Source organism: Mesoplodon densirostris, chromosome 1 (genome assembly GCF_025265405.1).
Source record: "Mesoplodon densirostris isolate mMesDen1 chromosome 1, mMesDen1 primary haplotype, whole genome shotgun sequence".
Lineage (NCBI taxonomy): Eukaryota > Metazoa > Chordata > Mammalia > Artiodactyla > Ziphiidae > Mesoplodon > Mesoplodon densirostris.
Genome location: NC_082661.1, coordinates 192130322 through 192150052, shown reverse-complemented (window position 1 = coordinate 192150052; position 19731 = coordinate 192130322). Strand labels below are relative to the sequence as shown.

At 33.3% G+C, this 19731-nt stretch overlaps 1 protein-coding gene across 1 annotated transcript in view; it reads right to left on the bottom strand.

Annotated features, from left to right (window-relative positions):
- The window catches only part of MRPL1 (mitochondrial ribosomal protein L1), a 58949-nt gene that overhangs the window by 17050 nt on the left and 22168 nt on the right, over window positions 1-19731 (bottom strand). Inside the window, exons 4-7 of the mRNA XM_060093082.1 lie at window positions 19616-19699; window positions 18422-18493; window positions 14734-14845; window positions 8775-8881 (exon numbers count right to left, since the gene is read on the bottom strand). Coding sequence (XP_059949065.1) covers window positions 8775-8881; window positions 14734-14845; window positions 18422-18493; window positions 19616-19699 — 375 coding nt within the window. The remainder of the gene's footprint in view (window positions 1-8774; window positions 8882-14733; window positions 14846-18421; window positions 18494-19615; window positions 19700-19731) is intronic.

Genomic DNA, 19731 nt, shown 5'->3' with positions numbered 1-19731 from the left:
AGCAATAAATTCCAAGAAAATGTGTAATGTTTCATTATTTTCTTACCTAAAATGTTATGTGATTTAATTTCTCTTTAGATTTTCTTTTCTAACGTGCTATGACCCAAGGAGTCCCCAATGCTCTAAGATAAAATGAAGATAGATCATCAAGATTCCTGATTTTATGGTGTTTCAGAAAATATTACAGTGAAAAGTCATTTTTAAAAGCTTGTATATACATGTATACTTGAATTACTTTGAAGTGAAAAATTAAACAGAAAAAGTTGATTGGACATGATCCTATAGAGATTTTGTAAGCATTTAAGTATAAAATATGTAGATGTTTTAATTGTGTAAATATAAAAGCTGGTATGCAGAAGTCATTCTTCTTTGTACTTATTTATTTTAATGTTCTATAAAGTGAAATGTGAAGTAATATTTCCCTAGATAAATGGTTTTATGTGGATTTCAATCATATTCTAACTCAAATATCTGCATAAATATCAGCTTCAATAAAAATAAAAGAAAAAGTTGATTGGAAATATAGCAGGTCCTCAGTAAACATTCTTTTGAAAGTGTGGAAAATCCCACTAAGTTTCTGTGCTGACACCAAAGTATTTATAAAGGGGCCAAAACTACAAAAAATGATCTGAAACTGAGTAGATTATATAGTACACCGCACCCTTTAAAAGGTCCACTGTGCATTATAACACAAATCTACATTTTTATCCTCAAACTTTATCTAACTTTATTAATCCCTGAAGATTTCTAGTTTAGACTTGATTTGAAAATCAAAGTCTAAAACCCATGAAAACTACAGTAACTATTTCTACACATGTGAGATTCTATTGAACTGGATTCAGACATAAAAGTTAGTTGCTACTTGAAAACATATATACAGAAACATGGGTCAAATTTTACAGGCTCTTTTAGGAGTGTATATAATAGGCCATGAGAGTCATAATTTATTATGGCATGAAATACTATATAGGTTAAATACATCAAATAGGCACATTCCAAATTTTCCTTTAAACTACAGTTTATGTCCTTTCTTCTTGATAAATGAAGAAAAGTCCTACAAGTCCTAATGTACCATATTTTACAGCTGTAGAATTTTTTTCCTAGTGAAAGGTTCTATCTCTTGATCTCCACCACTCTCAGCAAATGAAACCTAACAACAACACTATCACCTTTGATTTTAAAATATGTGAAGCAGTCAATATTAACAAAAGTGAAAGAAGGAAGAGAGAGAGAGAACATTTTAGTTTTTGACAAATATAATGATATTATGTGTGCCTCTGTAAAATGGGAAAGTCAACATTAATAGAAACTTGGAAAGAACTTTTACCTTATAATAAAGGACAAGTTAAGAAAACCAATCAACAATGGGACTGGCTTACAATTACACTTACAAGTGATCTGGAAAAGTAGGCTGGAGGCCAAGATTCTTAAATCAAACAAGCAATCTATCAGTGAGAAGAAGCATGTTTCTGAGAGCCTCATAGCTGACATAAAATGGATTTGTGGTATGTTATAAAATACTAACAGACACCCTTTGAAAATTACTTCAAAGTCTTTATTCTGGCAGGTTTCTGCTATAATATCTGGACACTGTTTAGTTTTTTTGTGTAATGTCAAAATATACACCTGACTAAGCATTCCTATAATGAATAAAGGGCAAGATTCTTAATTCTGACTCTCATTTTGTGAAATCCCAGGAATGAAAATTTTCGCTTTCAATATTACTTCTAAGGACTGTTTGAAAAGTTTAGTGTAAATTAAATTTTTATAAAATAAAATACTGATTCACCATATATAACATATATTTTTATAAGGGTGTTTAGGCTGTAACATTTCTGGAAGGACAGGATAAAACTATTAATAGGAGTTCCATAAGGAAACAATTACAGACAGATGGGATTTAGTGTTCCCTTACACATTTTTGTAAACCGCTTTAATTTAACCAAGTGAATACATTAATTTGAAAATTTTTAAATGTCAACAGGTTTATCTGGGCAGCAGAATTATAACTATGATATTGTTTTCTAAATATTAAACTCAGATTAATCATTTGTAAATTATCTAATTACTACCTGAAATTAAACTGCTATTTAGAATATATATACTGAGACATATTATGTCTCCATTTCATTTTTTGAGAATCTGCCTTAGTTTCATTTCTATTTCGTGGAAAGAGTCATAATTTAAATTTTTAAAAAACTTAAGGTCCAGTTGAAGAAATGTGCTTTTTCTCCCCTGTAAACTTTATTTTTAGTTTTATGCTTTAAGACATTTCCCTTGAAGCTGATCACTTAGCAACTCACTTTTATCCTAACCAACTTATTCTTCATGCCAAGAGAGAAAATAAATGGTGATTGCATAACAGCAATATAAGAGACTGAAAAATAAAATATTCCAATAATAGTCTGTTCTGTCAGCATGATGTTCACTATATCATCTGAATGACATTTTCACTGATATGAGTATTTTATCTGATAGTGCGTGTAGACATAAACAATTTCATGAATATGTAAACTATAGGTACAAATGGTAGGAAAGATTAAGAAGGAAACTAATTTACCTGCAAGTAATGCAGACAAATGTTAGATACTGGCTGGCTATAAGAGCATTAGTAAAGTTCTGATATACAAAGGCAGTAGTGGTTGAGTTCTAATACCCAAGATGCTAATCCTCAAGTCAGATAATTAAGAAAGATCATTCAACTGATTGTATTTATCACTTTGATACAGAATAAAAACCAGCTTAAACTACTCAAGATCAATTTCACATTACAGCAGTATTAGAACTGGATCCTGAAGCAATGTGGTAGTACAGAATTAAAACAAGGGAATTCTAGGTGATTTAACTAAAGTAAGATAGTCTCTCCCATACAGGCAAATAAAAACACAAAACTAATACATTTCACTCTCCCTCAAAACATCTTTCTAGATTAGGAGTCAGCAAAACTTTTCTCTAAAGATCCAGACAGTAAATATTTTAAGCTTTGTAGGCCACATATAATCTCTGCAAATTCTTTGTTTTGCTTGTTTTTTAAAACCATTTAAAATTGTAAAGACGATTCCAAGGTCACAGGTTATAAAAAAAAACAGGCCACAACTGGATTTGGCCCATGGCCATACATCTCTTTTGACCCTGCTCTGGATAGCCCCCTTTTATCCAAAATGAGGCAGACCCTGAATGGGCATGTAATGCTGTCAGTGCCCCTTCATCTGCACACTCATTCTAAATCCAATCCTTGTATCATACAGGTGGCAACAACAGAAACAAAGCAACAACAAAAATAAACCTTTAGTATTTCCAACTATATAATAAGAATAACATCACTCGTGGAAATTGCCAACTTTTAAGGAAGATATATTACTTTGCTTTGAAATCTTTTTAAAAAAATGTTACCTCTGATAATTATAAAAATAAATATTTTTATGGAATAGTTATATTGTATTAGATACAATTGTAGACAGATTTTTATTCCTTTTTCAACAACTTTATTGAGGTATACTTGATAACTTTATAGAGGCATATTTTGCATATGATGTCATTCACCATTTTCTAATTTATAATTCAATGATTTTTTAGTATGTTTATCAACCAATACCATAAATCAGTTTTAAAACTGATGATCCCTGAGGCACATTTACTGTTAATGCCTGTTTCCTCCCAACCCCTCGCCCCAGGCAACCATTAATCTACTTTTTGCCTTTACAGTTTCACCCTTTTTTTGGACATTTCACATAAATGTGGTTTCTGCATCTGTTTTCTTTCACTAAGCATAATGTTTTTGAGGTTCATCCACATCATAGCATGTATCCATAGTTTGTTCCTTCTTATTGCTAAACAGTATTCCAAGGGATATGTTGCACATTTTTAAAGTGTCAATTTATTAAGTTTTGACATATGTATACACTCAAACCATCACCAGTCAGGATAACAAACATGTCAATCATATCCCAAATTCCTTGTGCTCCTTTGTAATCCCTCCTCTCCACCCCATCCCAGCCACCTTGTCCCCAAGGCAACTACCAGTCTAGTTTCTGTCACTATATATTACTTTGCATTTGCCAGAATTTTACATAAATGGAATCACACAGTATGTACTCCTTCTTGTCTGGCTTCTTTCATTCAGCATGATTTTTTAAAAATTCATTCATGTTAAAGCATGCATCAATTGTTTCTTTTTATTACTGTATTAAAGAATATTTAATTGTATAGACATAACAAAGTTTGTTTATACATTCACCTGTCAATGGACACGTGAAATGCTTCTGGGTTGTGGCTATTACAAATAAATCTGATATAAGCATTTGTTTACAAATCTTTGCATAACCATATGTTTCCATTTCTCCTGAGTAAATATCTAAATGTGAAGTAGTGGGATCATATAGTAGGTGGGTATTAAACTTCTTAATCTACCAAACTGTTTGCCAAAGAGGGTGCATCATTTTACATTCCCACAGCAGCATATGAACATTCCAGTCGCTCCACATTCTCACCAACGTTGGTATGATCAGTCTTTTTAATTTTAGTTATTCCAATAGATGTGTAATGATATCTCATTGTGATTTTAATTTGTATTTCCTTAACAACTACAATAATGTTGAGCATCTTTCAATATGTTTGTCATTTGTCTGCCATGTGTTTGTCACCCCTTAGTGAGGTGTGTTCAAATCTTTTTTTTTTTTTTTTTTTTTTTTTTTTTCAGTACGCGGGCCTCTCACTGTTGTGGCCTCTCCCATTGCGGAGCACAGGCTCCGGATGCACAGGCTCAGCAGCCATGGCTCACGGGCCTAGCCGCTCCGCCGCATGTGGGATCCTCCCGGACCGGGGCACGAACCCACGTCCCCTGCATCGGCAGGCGGACTCTCAACCACTGCGCCACCAGGGAAGCCCTGTTCAAATCTTTTGCCTTTTAAAACTGGATTGTTTTACTGTTGAGTTTTAAGAGTTCTTTATATATCGTGGATTTATCAGACAGATGATTTACAAATATTTTATCCCAATCTGCAATTTACCTTTTCATTCTCTTAACTGTATCTTTTAAAGAGAAAAAGCTTTTAATTTTTAAAAAGTACAATTTATCAATTTGTTCTTTTGTGGATCATGCTGTTGGTGTCATATCTAAGAAATTAGTCCCTGACCCAACATTTCCTTCCAGAAGTTTTATAATTTTAAGCTTTACATTTAGGTCTTTGACACATTTTGAGGTAATTATATATGGTATGAAGTGTGGATCAAAGTTCATTTTATCAGATACAGCTACCTAATTGTTCCACTGCCGTTTGTTGAAAAGACTTGTTTCACCATTAAAAATGCTTTTGCATCTTGTTTTAAATCAGTTGTCCATATGTGTTTTGTCCTTTTTTTTTTTGGACTCTCTATTCTACTCCATTGATTGTTTTGTCTCTTTTGACATCAACGTCACATTGTCTTAATTCCTGTAGCTTTGTAAATCTTGAAATCAGATAGACCTCCAACTTTGTCCTTTGTTAAAGATGTTTTGGCTAGTCTAGATCCTTTGTATTTTCACATGAATTTTAGAATCATGTCAATTCTACAAAAAACCTTAATGGGATTTTGACTGAGAATGTACTGAATCTATACATTATTGTGGGGATAACTGACACCTGAACAATATTAAGTTTACTAATCCCTGAACATGATTCATTCCATCATTTATTTAGATCTTCTTTATTTAATTTCTCTCCACTATGTTTTGAAGTTTCCAGTGTATGGATCTTCCACATCTTTTGTCAGATTTATCCCTAAGTATTTCATATTTTTTAATACCACTATAAATGGCATTCCTTAGTTTTAAATTTTAATTTGTAAATGTTCATTGCTGTTATATAGAAGCAAACTGATTTCTGTATATTGATCTTGTATCCTTCAACTTACTTAACTCACTTCCTTGTTCTAGTATCTAGATCATGTCATCCTTTGAGAAATGAGTTTTACTTCTTCCTTTCTAATCTGCTGCCTCTTTTTTTTTTGCCTGACTACACCAGTTAGAATCCCTAGATTAATGTTGAACAGAAGTGGTGAGAGTGGATATCCTTATCTTGTTCCTGATCTTAGGAGGAAAGCATTCAGCCTTTCATCACTATGATATCAGCTGCTGCTTTTTCTTAGATGCCCTTTTTCTGGTTGAGGACATTAACTTCTATTCCTAGTTTTCTGAGACATTTTAGTCAGGAACAAGTGTTGGATTCTGTCAAATGTTTTCTCTGTATCTACTGAGATGATCACATGACTTTTGATTTTTAGTGTGTTAATGTGGTAAATTATAATGATTGATTATTGAATGTTAAACTAACCTTGAATTCCTAGGATAAGCCCTACTCAGTCATGATATGCTATTCTTTTTATACATTGCTGGATTCTATTTGCTAAAGTTTAGTTTATAATTTTAATATCTACATTCATGAATGATGCTGGACTGTCATTTCCTTTGTCTGGTTTTGGTATCAAGGTAATGCTAATTGCTTTAGGTGGGAGAGTAAATCAGGTCCCTGTTACTCCATCTTAGCCAGAAGTAGAATTCTGTTTAATAGTTATTAGCAGGTCATTATCTCATCTACTCCTTCCTAATCTATAAAGTATATATCATTATCAACATCATCTTACATATAGGGAAAATGGGGAATGGGGGAAAACTGAGGCTCAGAGAGCAAGGTAACACAGTTCTAATCTGGAACTAGGATTTGAATCCACACGTATGAATCTAAAACCCATTCTCTTAACCTCCTACTATACTATGCTATTTAAATAGTACTCAGAAAAGATTCTCTTGAGGCACACAGATTAATTTCTTTTTCATTAAGAAAAAGCATTATATCTCTAAAAGATCCAGGTAGTCTGGTCTGAAGCCCATGTCTTAATCACTATGGTATTTGTTAAAAATAATGAATGAGATGCCATGGTTTCTTATACACTGAGTTAGGATCTATATAAACTATTAACACTACTCAATATACTGAAAACATTACTTAAGAAAAAAGATACATCTAGGAAGAAAGAGTCTTATAAAGAGAATTTACAGACCTAAACAGTCCAACTAAAACAGTAACAATAGGTGTTATCATTCTAAAATTTTATTTCATCTTTGATACCACACTGTGAAATAGATATTACTATATAAATTTTATAGATGAGGAAATTTGAGACACAACAACATTAAGTAACTTGTTTGGGAGGAGGGGCAATATAGGAGTAAGGGGTTAAGAGGTACAAACTATTATATATAAAATAAGCTACCAGGATATATTGTACAACATGGGGAACATAAACAATATTTTATAATAACTATAAATGGATTATAACTTCTAAAATTGTGAGTCACTATACTGTACATCTGTAACTTATATAATATTGTACATCAACCATACTTCAATTAAAGAAACATTTTAAAAAAAAAGAAAAGAAACTTGTCTAAAATCTGCCATCCCTTAAGTAGCAGAACAGGTATTCAAGCCCAAGTCTCTACAGCTCTAGAATACTCTCTTAAAATTTCTATTTGGTTTTCTGTTTGTGTTTCACATTGCAATGTTACCACCTCTGAGAAACAAGACACACTGCCAAGGGCCTTTTGGGAACAAGGAAATTCCAACATCAGATTCAAGCAGAGTTCAACACCAACTGAATTAGAGATAAGCTTTGATGATAATGAAGGCGAAGGGGAGTTTCTCAATCCCTGACTGGATTAAACTTGCTTTGCCCCCTTTCTAAAGCAAGTTTTCCTTCCATAAAACTAGATAAGTTCCTTTTATATATTTCTGATGATTTACAATAGGTACAGCTCAATGAGTTTGGACTACTAGTGGTGGGCTATAATGCAGAATTGCTCTCAGGAGTAGGATGGGAGGAGGAATAATAGCTCTTCAAATAACTCCAGTCATGAGGCAAGACAGGCTAAAGAGCTTGGACTCTTGCGGAGACTCCCAAGGTTTAAATACCAAGTATGCCTCATACTAGCTGTGAGACACTGGAAAAATTACTTAACCTCTTTGGGCTTCCATTCCTTCACCTATAAATTAGGGATGATAATTTACCTCTTATAGGGTTCAGGATTAAAAGAATATATGAAAAATGTCTGGAATAGTGCTAGCACTTGGTAGGCACTGTTTAAATTTGGCTAACAATATTATTATTATTCCTATAGTTACTGCACAGGAAAAAATTACATACATTAAATAGGCACATTAGAAATTCTGTAGGATTAAGAAATATTAGTAAAAGACTATATCTTTTGAAACACAGTCCTATAAAAATCTGATTTAGCTATATTAGTGTCCCAAAAATGGCTTTGGAAATTAATTTCCAGCATCTTCAATAAGTGGGCAAACAGCTTTTAAAACACAAGCAGGGATAATCAGAAACAATTCATTAAAATAAAGCAAATTACTCAATTCCATTAAAGTAGCATTAAATACTTACTATGGACTCAGCATTATGTAATACTCTATAAGGTACATGTAAGATATAGATGCAACTCCCAAAATGCTTAAAATATTAGCAAAAATAACATAGAATAGACTAATAAGGCAAAGTACAAGTAAATGTCAGAGAGTGGCACATAACTCTAGAAAAGAAGGAATTCTAAAGCACCACTAAAATTTATGAATTCAACTCATAAAAAAAATTATCTATGTATATATTTAGTGCCACTTCTAATGCTACTGACAAGGACAAGTTGAAAGGGCTGGTATGTTATAAATTATTAATGAATCACTTAAGCAAAAAATAAAAGGGGTTACTGAATAATTTTCACTATAACTTACTGTTCCTATTTTGGTCTCCAGAAAGTTCTCCCTTTCTTCATCTACCTTAATTTCATGTCCAGTTTTAAATAATTCAAGCATTTTGGGGATGTCTCGGCCAATGGAATCTGGTTATAAAAGGAGAAAATTCAAAGTTATCACTACATCTAAACAAGTAGCAAAAATTACTGAATAAGAGAAACATTCAACCAAGTTAAGATATAAAAAATGATTTGTGGCAGAGAGACTTTAGGGTGGCCCATTTCCTGGTGTTCATGCCTTTGTGTGATCCCTTCCCCTTGCATATGGATGAGAGTTGCAACGTGCTTCTAAGCAAGAGACAGTATGATTATGCATACCTGATTACATTACATAAAACTGCAATGCCTATCTTGGAGGAGTCTCTCTTCCTACTGGCTTTGAAGAAGCAAGCTACAATGTTGTGAGGTGGCATATGGAGAGAGCCATGGGTCAAGAAACTGAGATCCTCAGTCCAGAAACCTGCAAGGAACTGGATTCTGCCAAAAAGCCACATGAATCTGGAAGGGAACTTTCCCCAGTCAAGTCTCAGATAAAATCACAGCCCCAGCTGACACCTTGATTGTAGCTTTATGAGACCCTGAAGCAGAGAACCTAGCTTAGATGTATACATATTCCTGATACACAGAAGCTGAGATAGTAAATGTGTGTTGTTTTAAGCCACTAAATTTGTGATATTATTGTTGTACAGTAATAAATAACTAATAAATAAGTATATACAATGATGATGCTTATACTCTAGAAACACTGATGACAAATTAAAATAAAACCTATAAAATAACCCATGATAAAAGCTGACAGTGGAGTCTTGAAATCTTTGAAGTACTTTTTACTTACCTTTGTGTGAAATTTGTCTGACCTGCCTTACCATAAAGAAGGGAAGGAACTAGAAAAGTAGCAAGATCTAGCAGTAGAAATAATACATCAGTGAGTGGTACAATCTGGAAGCAGCTCATTGCTGCACAAATGGTTACAGAAGCTGGCAGGAAGAAAGAGTTAAGATTTGAGACTTTATTGGATTCGAATGTCACTTTGTCCTCCATTAAGGTGGAAAAAAAGATGCAACTGAATAAAGAAAGGAGAAAAAAGGAATCAAGGTAAAAACTAAGAATTTTCAAAGGATAATGGAGGAGACTCCAAACATAAACTATACCTTCCTAATCTTTAATCATTAACATTTTAACTCAAATTCAACACATAAAGATAAATATATTTTTTAATTTTACTTTAAACTTTTTAAAAATTTGTTTTTTATTGAAGTATAGTTGAATTACAATGTTGTGTTAATTACTGCTCTACAGCAAAGTGACTCAGTTATACATATATATATATATTCTTTTTCTATTCTTTTCTATTATGGTTTATCACAGGATATTGAATACAGTTCCCTGTGCTGTACAGTAGGACTTTGTTGTTTATCCATTATATATACACCAGTTTGCATCTGCTAATCCCAAACTTCCAATCCAACCCTCTCCCATCCCCCTCTCCCTTGGCAACCACCAGTCTGTTCTCTCTGTCCCTGATTCTGTTTCTGTTTCACAGATAGGTTCATTTGTGTCATATTTTAGATTCCACATATAAGTGATATCATATGGTATTTGTCTTTCTCTTTCTGACTTACTTCACTTAGTATGATAATCTCTAGTTGCATACATACTTCTAATATCCCACAATACCATAACTTAACCTGAAAAAATTTCAATTTTGTACCTAGAAAATGTAATTTATTTGGAGGGTAAGAAATACAATAAGGAACATACCACTAGAGACACACCACTCTCAGTGTGTCTCCAGCAGCTCTTCCCATGATAAGTCAATATGAAAATCTCATTATATACAGCCACTATGGAAAACAGTATGGAGGTTCCTCAAAAAACTAAAAATAGAATTACTGTATGATCCAGCAATCCCACTCCTGGGCATATATCTAGACAAAACTATAATTCAAAAAAATACATGGGGACTTCCCGGGTGGCACAGTGGTTAAGAATCTGCCTCCAAATGCAGGGGACACAGGTTCAAGCCCTAGTCCAGTAAGATCCCACATGCTGCACAGCAACTAAACCTGTGCGCCACAACTACTGAAGCCTGCACGCCCTAGAGCCCATGCTCTGCAACGAGAAGCCACCACAGTGAGAAGCCTGCACACCACAACAAAGACTAGCCCCTGCTCGCCGCAACTAGAGAAAGCCTGCGCACAGCAACGAAGACCCAACGCAGCCAAAGGGAAAAAAAAAAACACACAATAATGAGAAATCCGGTAATGATGGGAAGTGGAGATTAATATTTTATATAGGATGGTTACAGAAGGCCTCTCTGTTTAAGGTGATATTTGAATAAGAACGTGAGCCAGGCAAATTAGCAAAGAGCATTACAGACAGATGGGACGATGAGTCCAAAGACCTGAGAAGGAAGAACACGTAGTGCGTATAAAGAAGGGCAAAGAGGCCACTATGGCTGGAGTAAGGGAAATGAAGGAGAGCAACAGAACCAGCTGTAATATATCAATAATTCATCTATAATAATTATAATCATACCTATTCATCATTGGAGTCTTTCACACATAAATAGTTTTTAAACTAACACATGAGAGAGGGAAATTTAGAAAAATTTCAAATTGGTTACCCTGCAAAAATTCCCTGTGTTTTAGCATTTTTCTTTATATAATCAAATTGTTTCAATAATGCAAGCAATACTCTGAAGTACAGCATGTCAATCTATGAGTTAAAAATAATTTACATTAGATTTCAATAATTTTATATCCATTACTCTCAAATATGATACAATACCAACTTCCATACAGAAAGCAGTGTCCTACTCAGTAGATGTGAATACTCTTTGGACAAGTCTGCTGGAATATCCTTTTGACAAGACTCCAACTAGAGCACTGATGTTCAATCCTAAGAACTATGTGTTAAGAGGAACACACAGTAGTGGTTCCAGTTTTCTAATTATATCCCTTACCTGCCAACAACTTAGTATGCTTTAAAAGAATTCAACTATTTCCACGTATGCCATTATACCTACTATGGCTTAATATGCATAATAGAAAACTGATTCCATTAAGTCTAGATATTTTTCATACTAGTATTTTTTGTTTAGTAAATGCTAAAAAATAAGATTAGGAATAAAGAAAATCAAAAAATATCAATAAGATATATCTATATTAGATATGAAAGAATTTCAGAGGGCATTTGTATTGTGGAGAAAAAAAAGCTAAGTTGACATGCAAAATGAAGGCTAATTTCTTCCAAGAAATTTTAAAAAGCAAGTTTTAAATGTTTTTTTTTTTTTAATGAGATAAAAAAGAAATACTCAGAAAACAAGCTAAATGTGCACTGGAAAAATAGAGAACTTGCCTATAGTTATGTAAGCAATTAAAATAAAACAAATAAAACTGCAGCATTAAACATGCTGCAAAATGTGCACATTCAATCCAGCCAAGTTGGTTACACCCACTCCCACTAGAAAAACAAAATGTAAGATAAAATGGGAAACTAATGAGCTCAGCTGCAGGGGCTTGTTTGTTTGTTTTTTAATTCCATCCATTTGCTCAAAACGTAATTTCTGTTTTACCCTTACGTCTTTTGTTGGATGTAAGGGGAATCAAATGTTCCTAAACAAGATTCTGAATAAGCTCTAAAAATGCATAATACAAGCTTCATTTGTTCTAATGAACATCTGCTGTATTCTGTTTTCACATTTTTGACAGGTTAATCATTTGTCTTCATGTTTAAAGAACACAAATGTTTTGCCAGTGCTGTTAAGCAGATCGTGTGGGGCTGAAAAGAAAAAGTTAGGGAACGAGAAAAGTCTGCCTGGTTTTCCAAGATGATTTGTTAAGCAAATTGGGGGGGCTGGGTGGGGATAACATACCTAGGTAACTTGACCATGGTATACACAAGCTATGATTCATTATGAAAGCAGAAACAAAGCCCACTACTAAAAATAAACATTTTCAAAAGAAACTTTTCTTATCTGAAATAAAGAAATAAGTTATCTGAAAACCTTTCAGTCCCAAATTTTGCAATGAAAATGGTAATAAGAAACCTCAACGCTAAAGAAAATTGAGGCCAAAAGAGTTATTCAAAGAATGGATAAAGCAGCAAAGGTAACAAAATTAATTTCTGTGAAAAACCAGTTAACCGTGCAAAGCAAGGAGTGAGCTGAATACAGATATATTCAGTATTCAGTTTCAGTTTTAATTGACTTTATTTAATATTGTTTGGCTTTGTTGAGCTTGAATTTAATTAGAAAAAAATATGAGAATTATTTTCAAATTCAACTGTAACTCTGGTTTAATTTTTAAAATAATGTTCAATTTCAGGTCCTACTTAGGAAAGAATGTAAGTGTGCTTCCATGAAAACAAACACTACTGTACTGGAAATCCGTAATAAAAAGTGTCAAACCTCAGTTCAATATCTCAAAAGGATGTGTCATTCAATGCAGGCTATCAAGAATAAACAAAACACTGGTACAACAAAACTGAAGAGTACATTTGAATTTGCTTACAGCATAGAACATGATCTATAATTCAGATGAACATTAGTGGCTATCATGTATGAAGAATTTTCACAAGATTTTTTTTAGCTCAACTAGAGTTAAAATTTGAAGACCAATCTACTAAAATGATTTTAAAATACTTGCTTTTACCTTATAAAATTGTATTTGAAATAACGTCTATCTATAGCAGATATCCAGCACCATCTAAAAGAAACAATGTCTGCAAATGAACTTACTTTTCTTCCCAAATCTACTCCCTGTTTCCATTAATGACATCAACTTATTAGGAGAGATCCCAAGGTTTAAATCTCAGCATCATTTGACTCTTCCCTTTCTCTCTCTCAACATGTCCATTCCTAACTACTTAGTGCAAAGTCCTATTATCTTTGACATCTGTCCTCTTCACTCCAGTCTCATTATGAAGACTTTAGTTTAAACATTACCTTTATTAGTCTCTGGCGATTGCACCTGAACTTGTCTCCCTGCCTCTACTTTTGATTCATGCCAATACATCTTACAAACTCTTGCTAAATTAAAGCTCTGAAGAATCCCCCACCTTAAAAACTTCTAAGAGATTCCTGTTGAATACAGAATAAAAGTCCAAATTTATTAGGATCTTATTCAAGATTCTGCTCAACATGGCATCAATCTACCAGTACAACATATTCTCTTTCATTTCATAGGGGTACCATTCACTACAGCCAAAGAGAACTAATTGGTATTTATGGGATGTAGCCGATAATTTCTAACTTACTTCAGTGTCTATGATTAACAGATTCTTTCCACTTAAAATAATATCCCCCTTAATCTGCTCACCAAATTATTCAAGGTACAGTTTAAATGTCACCCCCTTCAGGGTACCTTCTCTGATTTCCCCACCTATGTATAAATTCCTCCTCTACTGAACACCTACAGCACCTTGTGAATTTATCATATAATACTTCATACTTTATAACACGGCTATTTATGTAGCACCCTTACTTCTCTTACTAGGTTTCATAAGGGGGAAATATCCACAAGGGAAAAGTTGCTCAAGGGAAATAACTGCAGAACCATACACAGTAAGCATTCATACATATATGTTGAATGCTAACATAAATGAGCATACATGTTATATTGATAAAGAGGTATAAAATAGTATGATGATAACATATGTAGTGGGTATTATGTTCCACTAATTTAAAACTAGAATATGGCCTAAATTTAAAGATCTGGTATTATAAAGTAACTAGGTCTTCAAATTACATTAAATCACCAGTATTAATGCCAAAGGAAAAAAATATTAAATCCCTATGTTCCTATATAACCCAACACTCAAACACAAGAACATATTATTTATTCTACACATATATTAGCAATTTTGTTTTCTAACTAAACATATATATTAGAAAGTTGTTGATAGCATATTGAAATAGTAAAAGAATTCTCCCTTACTTCGAGTAAGCTTAGGAAATCTTTTTTTCAGTTTCTTCCTTAATGGATTAAGCTCCGGCATTATTTCTGGAACAGCTACATAAAAGTCTGGTTGAATTTCATCATCCAAAATCTAAAAATCAGGGGGGAAAAGATAACCTTAGATTGTATAAAAAGCTTTTTCTAAAAATAAAGTCTAATGTAGCAATAATTTCCCTTATAATTTAGAAAATAGCTATTAAGCACAATTCTTTAACCACAAGGATCATTTGAACACATTTATCAATTATGAAAACCATCAGAAGCAAAACATTTTCTGATGTTTTCTTTTAAAAATAGCCACATCCATTAAAAATAAACAAACATTTAATGGGCTTAATTCTTCCATGGCGTTATGTTAGGCAAAGTGTTACAAGCTAGAACATATCACTGATGTGTACATGACTCATACAGTCCCACAAAGTTGAATTCATATGTCCATCAAAACTGAAGAAATATGTTGAAAATTTTGTAATAGATCACATGTAAAATTAATAACCACTAGCTGCCAAATCACTAGCAACTACACTGCTTTCCTAAATTTGGAGCATCAGGAGAACTGAATTTATCGTTATTTTCACAAAGAATTGAAACCAAAATTCTCTTTGCCTCCAAAAAATAAGAGGAGTGGAATAGTCAAAGACAAGTTTACTTATAGTTTATTATCCATACTCTATTTCCATTCTAAGAGCAAAGAAAATAATTTCAATTTTTAAAAGACATTTTAAATTAATTCAGGCAGGCACCCAAAGTAATTGTTTTACTCCTACAGTATACTCCATTTAAAAATTCAGTTGATTATAAAATGAAGCGGGCTTCCCTGGTGGCGCAGTGGTTGAGAGTCCGCCTGCCGATGCAGGGGACACGGATTCGTGCCCCGGTCCGGGAAGATCCCACATGCCGCGGAGCGGCTGGGCCCGTGAGCCACAGCCGCTGAGCCTGCGCGTCCGGAGCCTGTGCTCCGCAAGGGGAGAGGCCACAACAGTGAGAGGCCCGCGTACCGCAAAAAAAAAAAATAAATAAATAAAATGAAGCAACTTTTTAGAACAATACTGCCTGGACAACAAATATTTTGCCAATGATTGTTTTGCATAAAGTCTTATCACAGTATGTCATTCAAAGCCTTGGTTTGGGGTTACACACTGAACTGTAAAAACCTGGACTCTGGCAAAATTAAGTGTGATTCTGGAATTTGATCTTCCTGTTACTATTTCTTCTTTTTACAAATTCTTTACTCCCTAAACAACATACTGTGCTCCCCTAAACAATAACAACTTACTTTAAAAGAGAACTTATAACATGCCAAGCATTCTGCTAAGCATCATACATGGTTTAGTTCATAAGGTCTTTACAATAAATCTATGAAGAAAGTACTATTGACCACACATTCCAGATAAGGAAATGGAGGGCTTAAGGAGGACGAGTCAATCTTTGCACTTCTAAGAGGCAGACCCAGAACTGAAACACAGGCAGTGTGGTTCCAGAACCAGGGCTCTCATCACTAGAATCATGAAAGCAGAGGCAATTTTGAAATGTCAAAGAACTGTATGTGACATTTCTACTCCAACACCTTCTAATACTGATTCTAAAACATGTCCCTTTGAATTAAATTTAAAATTATGTTTGAAAGTTATGCTATAGTTAACCTTAAGATCATATCATTGAATAATATAAAACTATATGGATGAAAATCATGCATGCTCTAGAGACAAGTAAAAATGAAACTATTTAAAAATCCCTCAGAACCAAGCATTCTTGTGATATTTCAAAAGTACTGTAATTAAAGCAAAATGAATTTAGTAAATAAAGTCTTACCTAAGAAATGACTAAAAGTTCAGTAAATTCATCCTACATTTACCTATTATAAGCACTAAGTAAAATAGTATTGATATGTAAACTAATTAAAAAATACAAGAATGTGTAAAAAAAAATTGCAGCCATGATACTATTTACAAAACTGTACTGAATTTACTTCACAACCTGAATACCTTTTGAAAATAAAATGGATGAGTTTTAAAAGATACCAGGGGGTAATCTGCAAGAATATATTGGTTTTGATGCCGTATATAGGTGGCATTTTTCCCTCTAATAATAGATCATCAGTGGGGCACCTAAAGAGAAATTCTGTACCTGTAATATTTTACTTACCAAATAATTTCAAAATGTACCTGGTTTCCTTATTTGGGTTACTTTTTTCAAAATATTTTATTTAATGAACTTAATGATACAGAATACTTTCTGCTCCCATACCATTTCTTTCTTGAGAAGTAACTTCTTACTTAACATTTAAGAAGTGGAGATATCTATTCAAACTAAACTGTTGCTATGACAGTTCTATAACATACTCTTATGCTTGCGGAAGAAAACAGATGGAAGGTAGTACACAAGTTTAATAAGAATAGTTAGTTCTCTGACTCCGGGGTCCAAGCTACACTCTCAAATTCCAAAGAATTTGTGGTACTGTTTATTTTTTAATATTAAAAGAATGTTAATAATCTTACTAAATTAAAATTTATGATACATCAGAGAGAATTGGGTACCACCCTCTGACTTTGACCTAGAAGCTGTATGAAAGTACATCTCTTCATATTTTCCATTAGTTCTGCTCCCAAAAATAATTCTAGAGATTCCCCTTAAAAATCCAGAATCCACACCAAATTTAGAGAACTACTGGGGTAGAAAAAAACACGCTACAAGCACTGTTGTGCTTGGTCCAGTTAATGGTCCAGTTAAAACTTCCCCCAAATTGAAATCTGGATACAGGACAAAAGATAAATTTTCATATCACTTTCTCCCATTCTAAAAACAAAACAATAAGTATTCCACAGTCTAAAGGATTAGATTTAGAAGAGATTTTAGAGAATGTTAGGGAAATCTTTTGTATTTCAGAAATAACTCCCAAAATTCAACAGATGTGCCTCTTCTCCCCACGTCTTTTTTTTTTTTTTTTTTTTTTTTTGGCCATGTGGGATCTTAGTTCCTTCAGTCAGTGAAAGTGAGGAGTCCTAACCACTGGACCACCAGAAAATTCCCCTCCCCACCTCTTAAAAAAAAAAAAATGTTGTCTTTGTTTCAAACGGGCTCCACAAATTCTATGTTATTTTCTTAAGGCAGGCTATATAATCATTTTTTTTGCCTCCATGCTAAGCCTACATTACTTGAACTGATGAAGTTGGGGAGGTAAAAGTTAAGAGTAACTAGAAGTACCATATTATAGAGGTCAGATACGATCCTTTGTGATCTACTAAAGCAAATCACACTTTTCACTCCAAGAAAGCAAAACAAATATTTGACCTTCAAAACGTGAATAGAGATATCCATGCATGCTACCTTTTGCGCTTCATCTCAAATCTCATATTCAAAACCAGAAAGAGTCATACTGCCCTTTCCAGTCTACCCACAGAACTCTCACAAACATATAGGAAGCAAAGAAAAAAAAATCACAATATAAATCAAGCATAGTTAATATCAGAAAGTCTGGATAGTTTTTTCTTAGCTTGATTTTGAGACTCAAAAGAGTAGGAAAAATTTCCCCTGTTCTGTAAAGCTCTACTAACCATTTATCAAAAGATATGAACAGAGTGGTTATGTTCCTCATGTAATAAATCAATAGATGTCAAAGATAACAGAACAATTTCTATAACTAATGAACATGAAAACAATACTGTACCTTCTGAATCAGATTAGTTCCTCCTGCAAATGCAGCTCCATTTTCTTCTGCTATTTTTATCTCTGATGCATTCTACCAAAACACAATAGTATGAACATCAATCTTTAAGCAAATTCAGTCTGCTTTCAAGTATTTGTCAGAAATAATACCACAGTTCAAAATAAAAACTGGTTTTTTTTACTTTTAACTGAATGTGCATCAATTTTCAACTAGATGCATCAGAGATATTACATCCAGAACAAGTTTAGTTTAGAGGTGATTAAAGTGTTTCTTGACTTAACATATGAGGAAACACATCAAAATGGCATATTAGGAACCCACCAAGTGGTCCTTAGTCTCCAATGTTATCAATACATCATCTTCCAAAAGTAAAAGATTAAAATATATTTAGTTTTGCTAATCTAAATGGAGACATTTTATCAAACCAATATACAAGAGTAAAAATTTTTTTAATTTAAGAAACGAGAACCAAAATTTAGCCTTTTGTCTGAAAATTCAAAAGAAAAATGCACAGTATTAGGGTTTTTTTTTCTATATGTTCCATTCATGCCATTTGGTTTTACTGTGAAAACATATCACTCCCTTATTTCCTCAAGTTTTGTGGCATTCCAAGAGCTATATTCTCTACTTTCCTAGGAAAAGAGTAAAGAATTTCTTCATTGAAAGCGAGACAGATAGAGAGGAATCAAAACACCTTACAAAACAAATTCATGAACATGTTATAAACAAATGTTTATAATACAAAAAGAATGACAAAGAGCTGTATTACTACACTTGTTATCGCCTTGACTTTCTTGACTTTCCAGACTAGACCATTTTAAAAGTGTGGTTTGTATGTCTTCACAGCACTAAATGGGCCCACTGCTTTAACGTCAATGTTATTCTTGTTTGAAGAGCTTCAGTAGGAAGCAGCAGCTAGTAGGATAAATTCTATACTTCTCTTCAGTTTCTTGTGAGAAACATAATATAGTAGATGAATAATGATGAAGTTAATGTTGTGGCTTAGCTCTTTCTCAAGCTAATAACATAACCTCAAATAAGTCATCTAATTGCTTTGAGCTTCATGTGGGGAAAATAAGTCTAAAGGAATGCTAAGGTTTCCTCTAACTCTACTCATTCAGTTATTCTAATCATTGACTAATGTGATATGTAAAAAAAATTAAGCGATATAAAAAGTTGACAAAGGTTACTCACCCCTGTAAATACAGCAACTTTGCTGGTCTCTGAAACAAATGGGTATGGCAAACTAAGAACACTGGCAAACGGCTCCACTTTTTTCTAAATACACAACAATGGAAAAACAACTATGA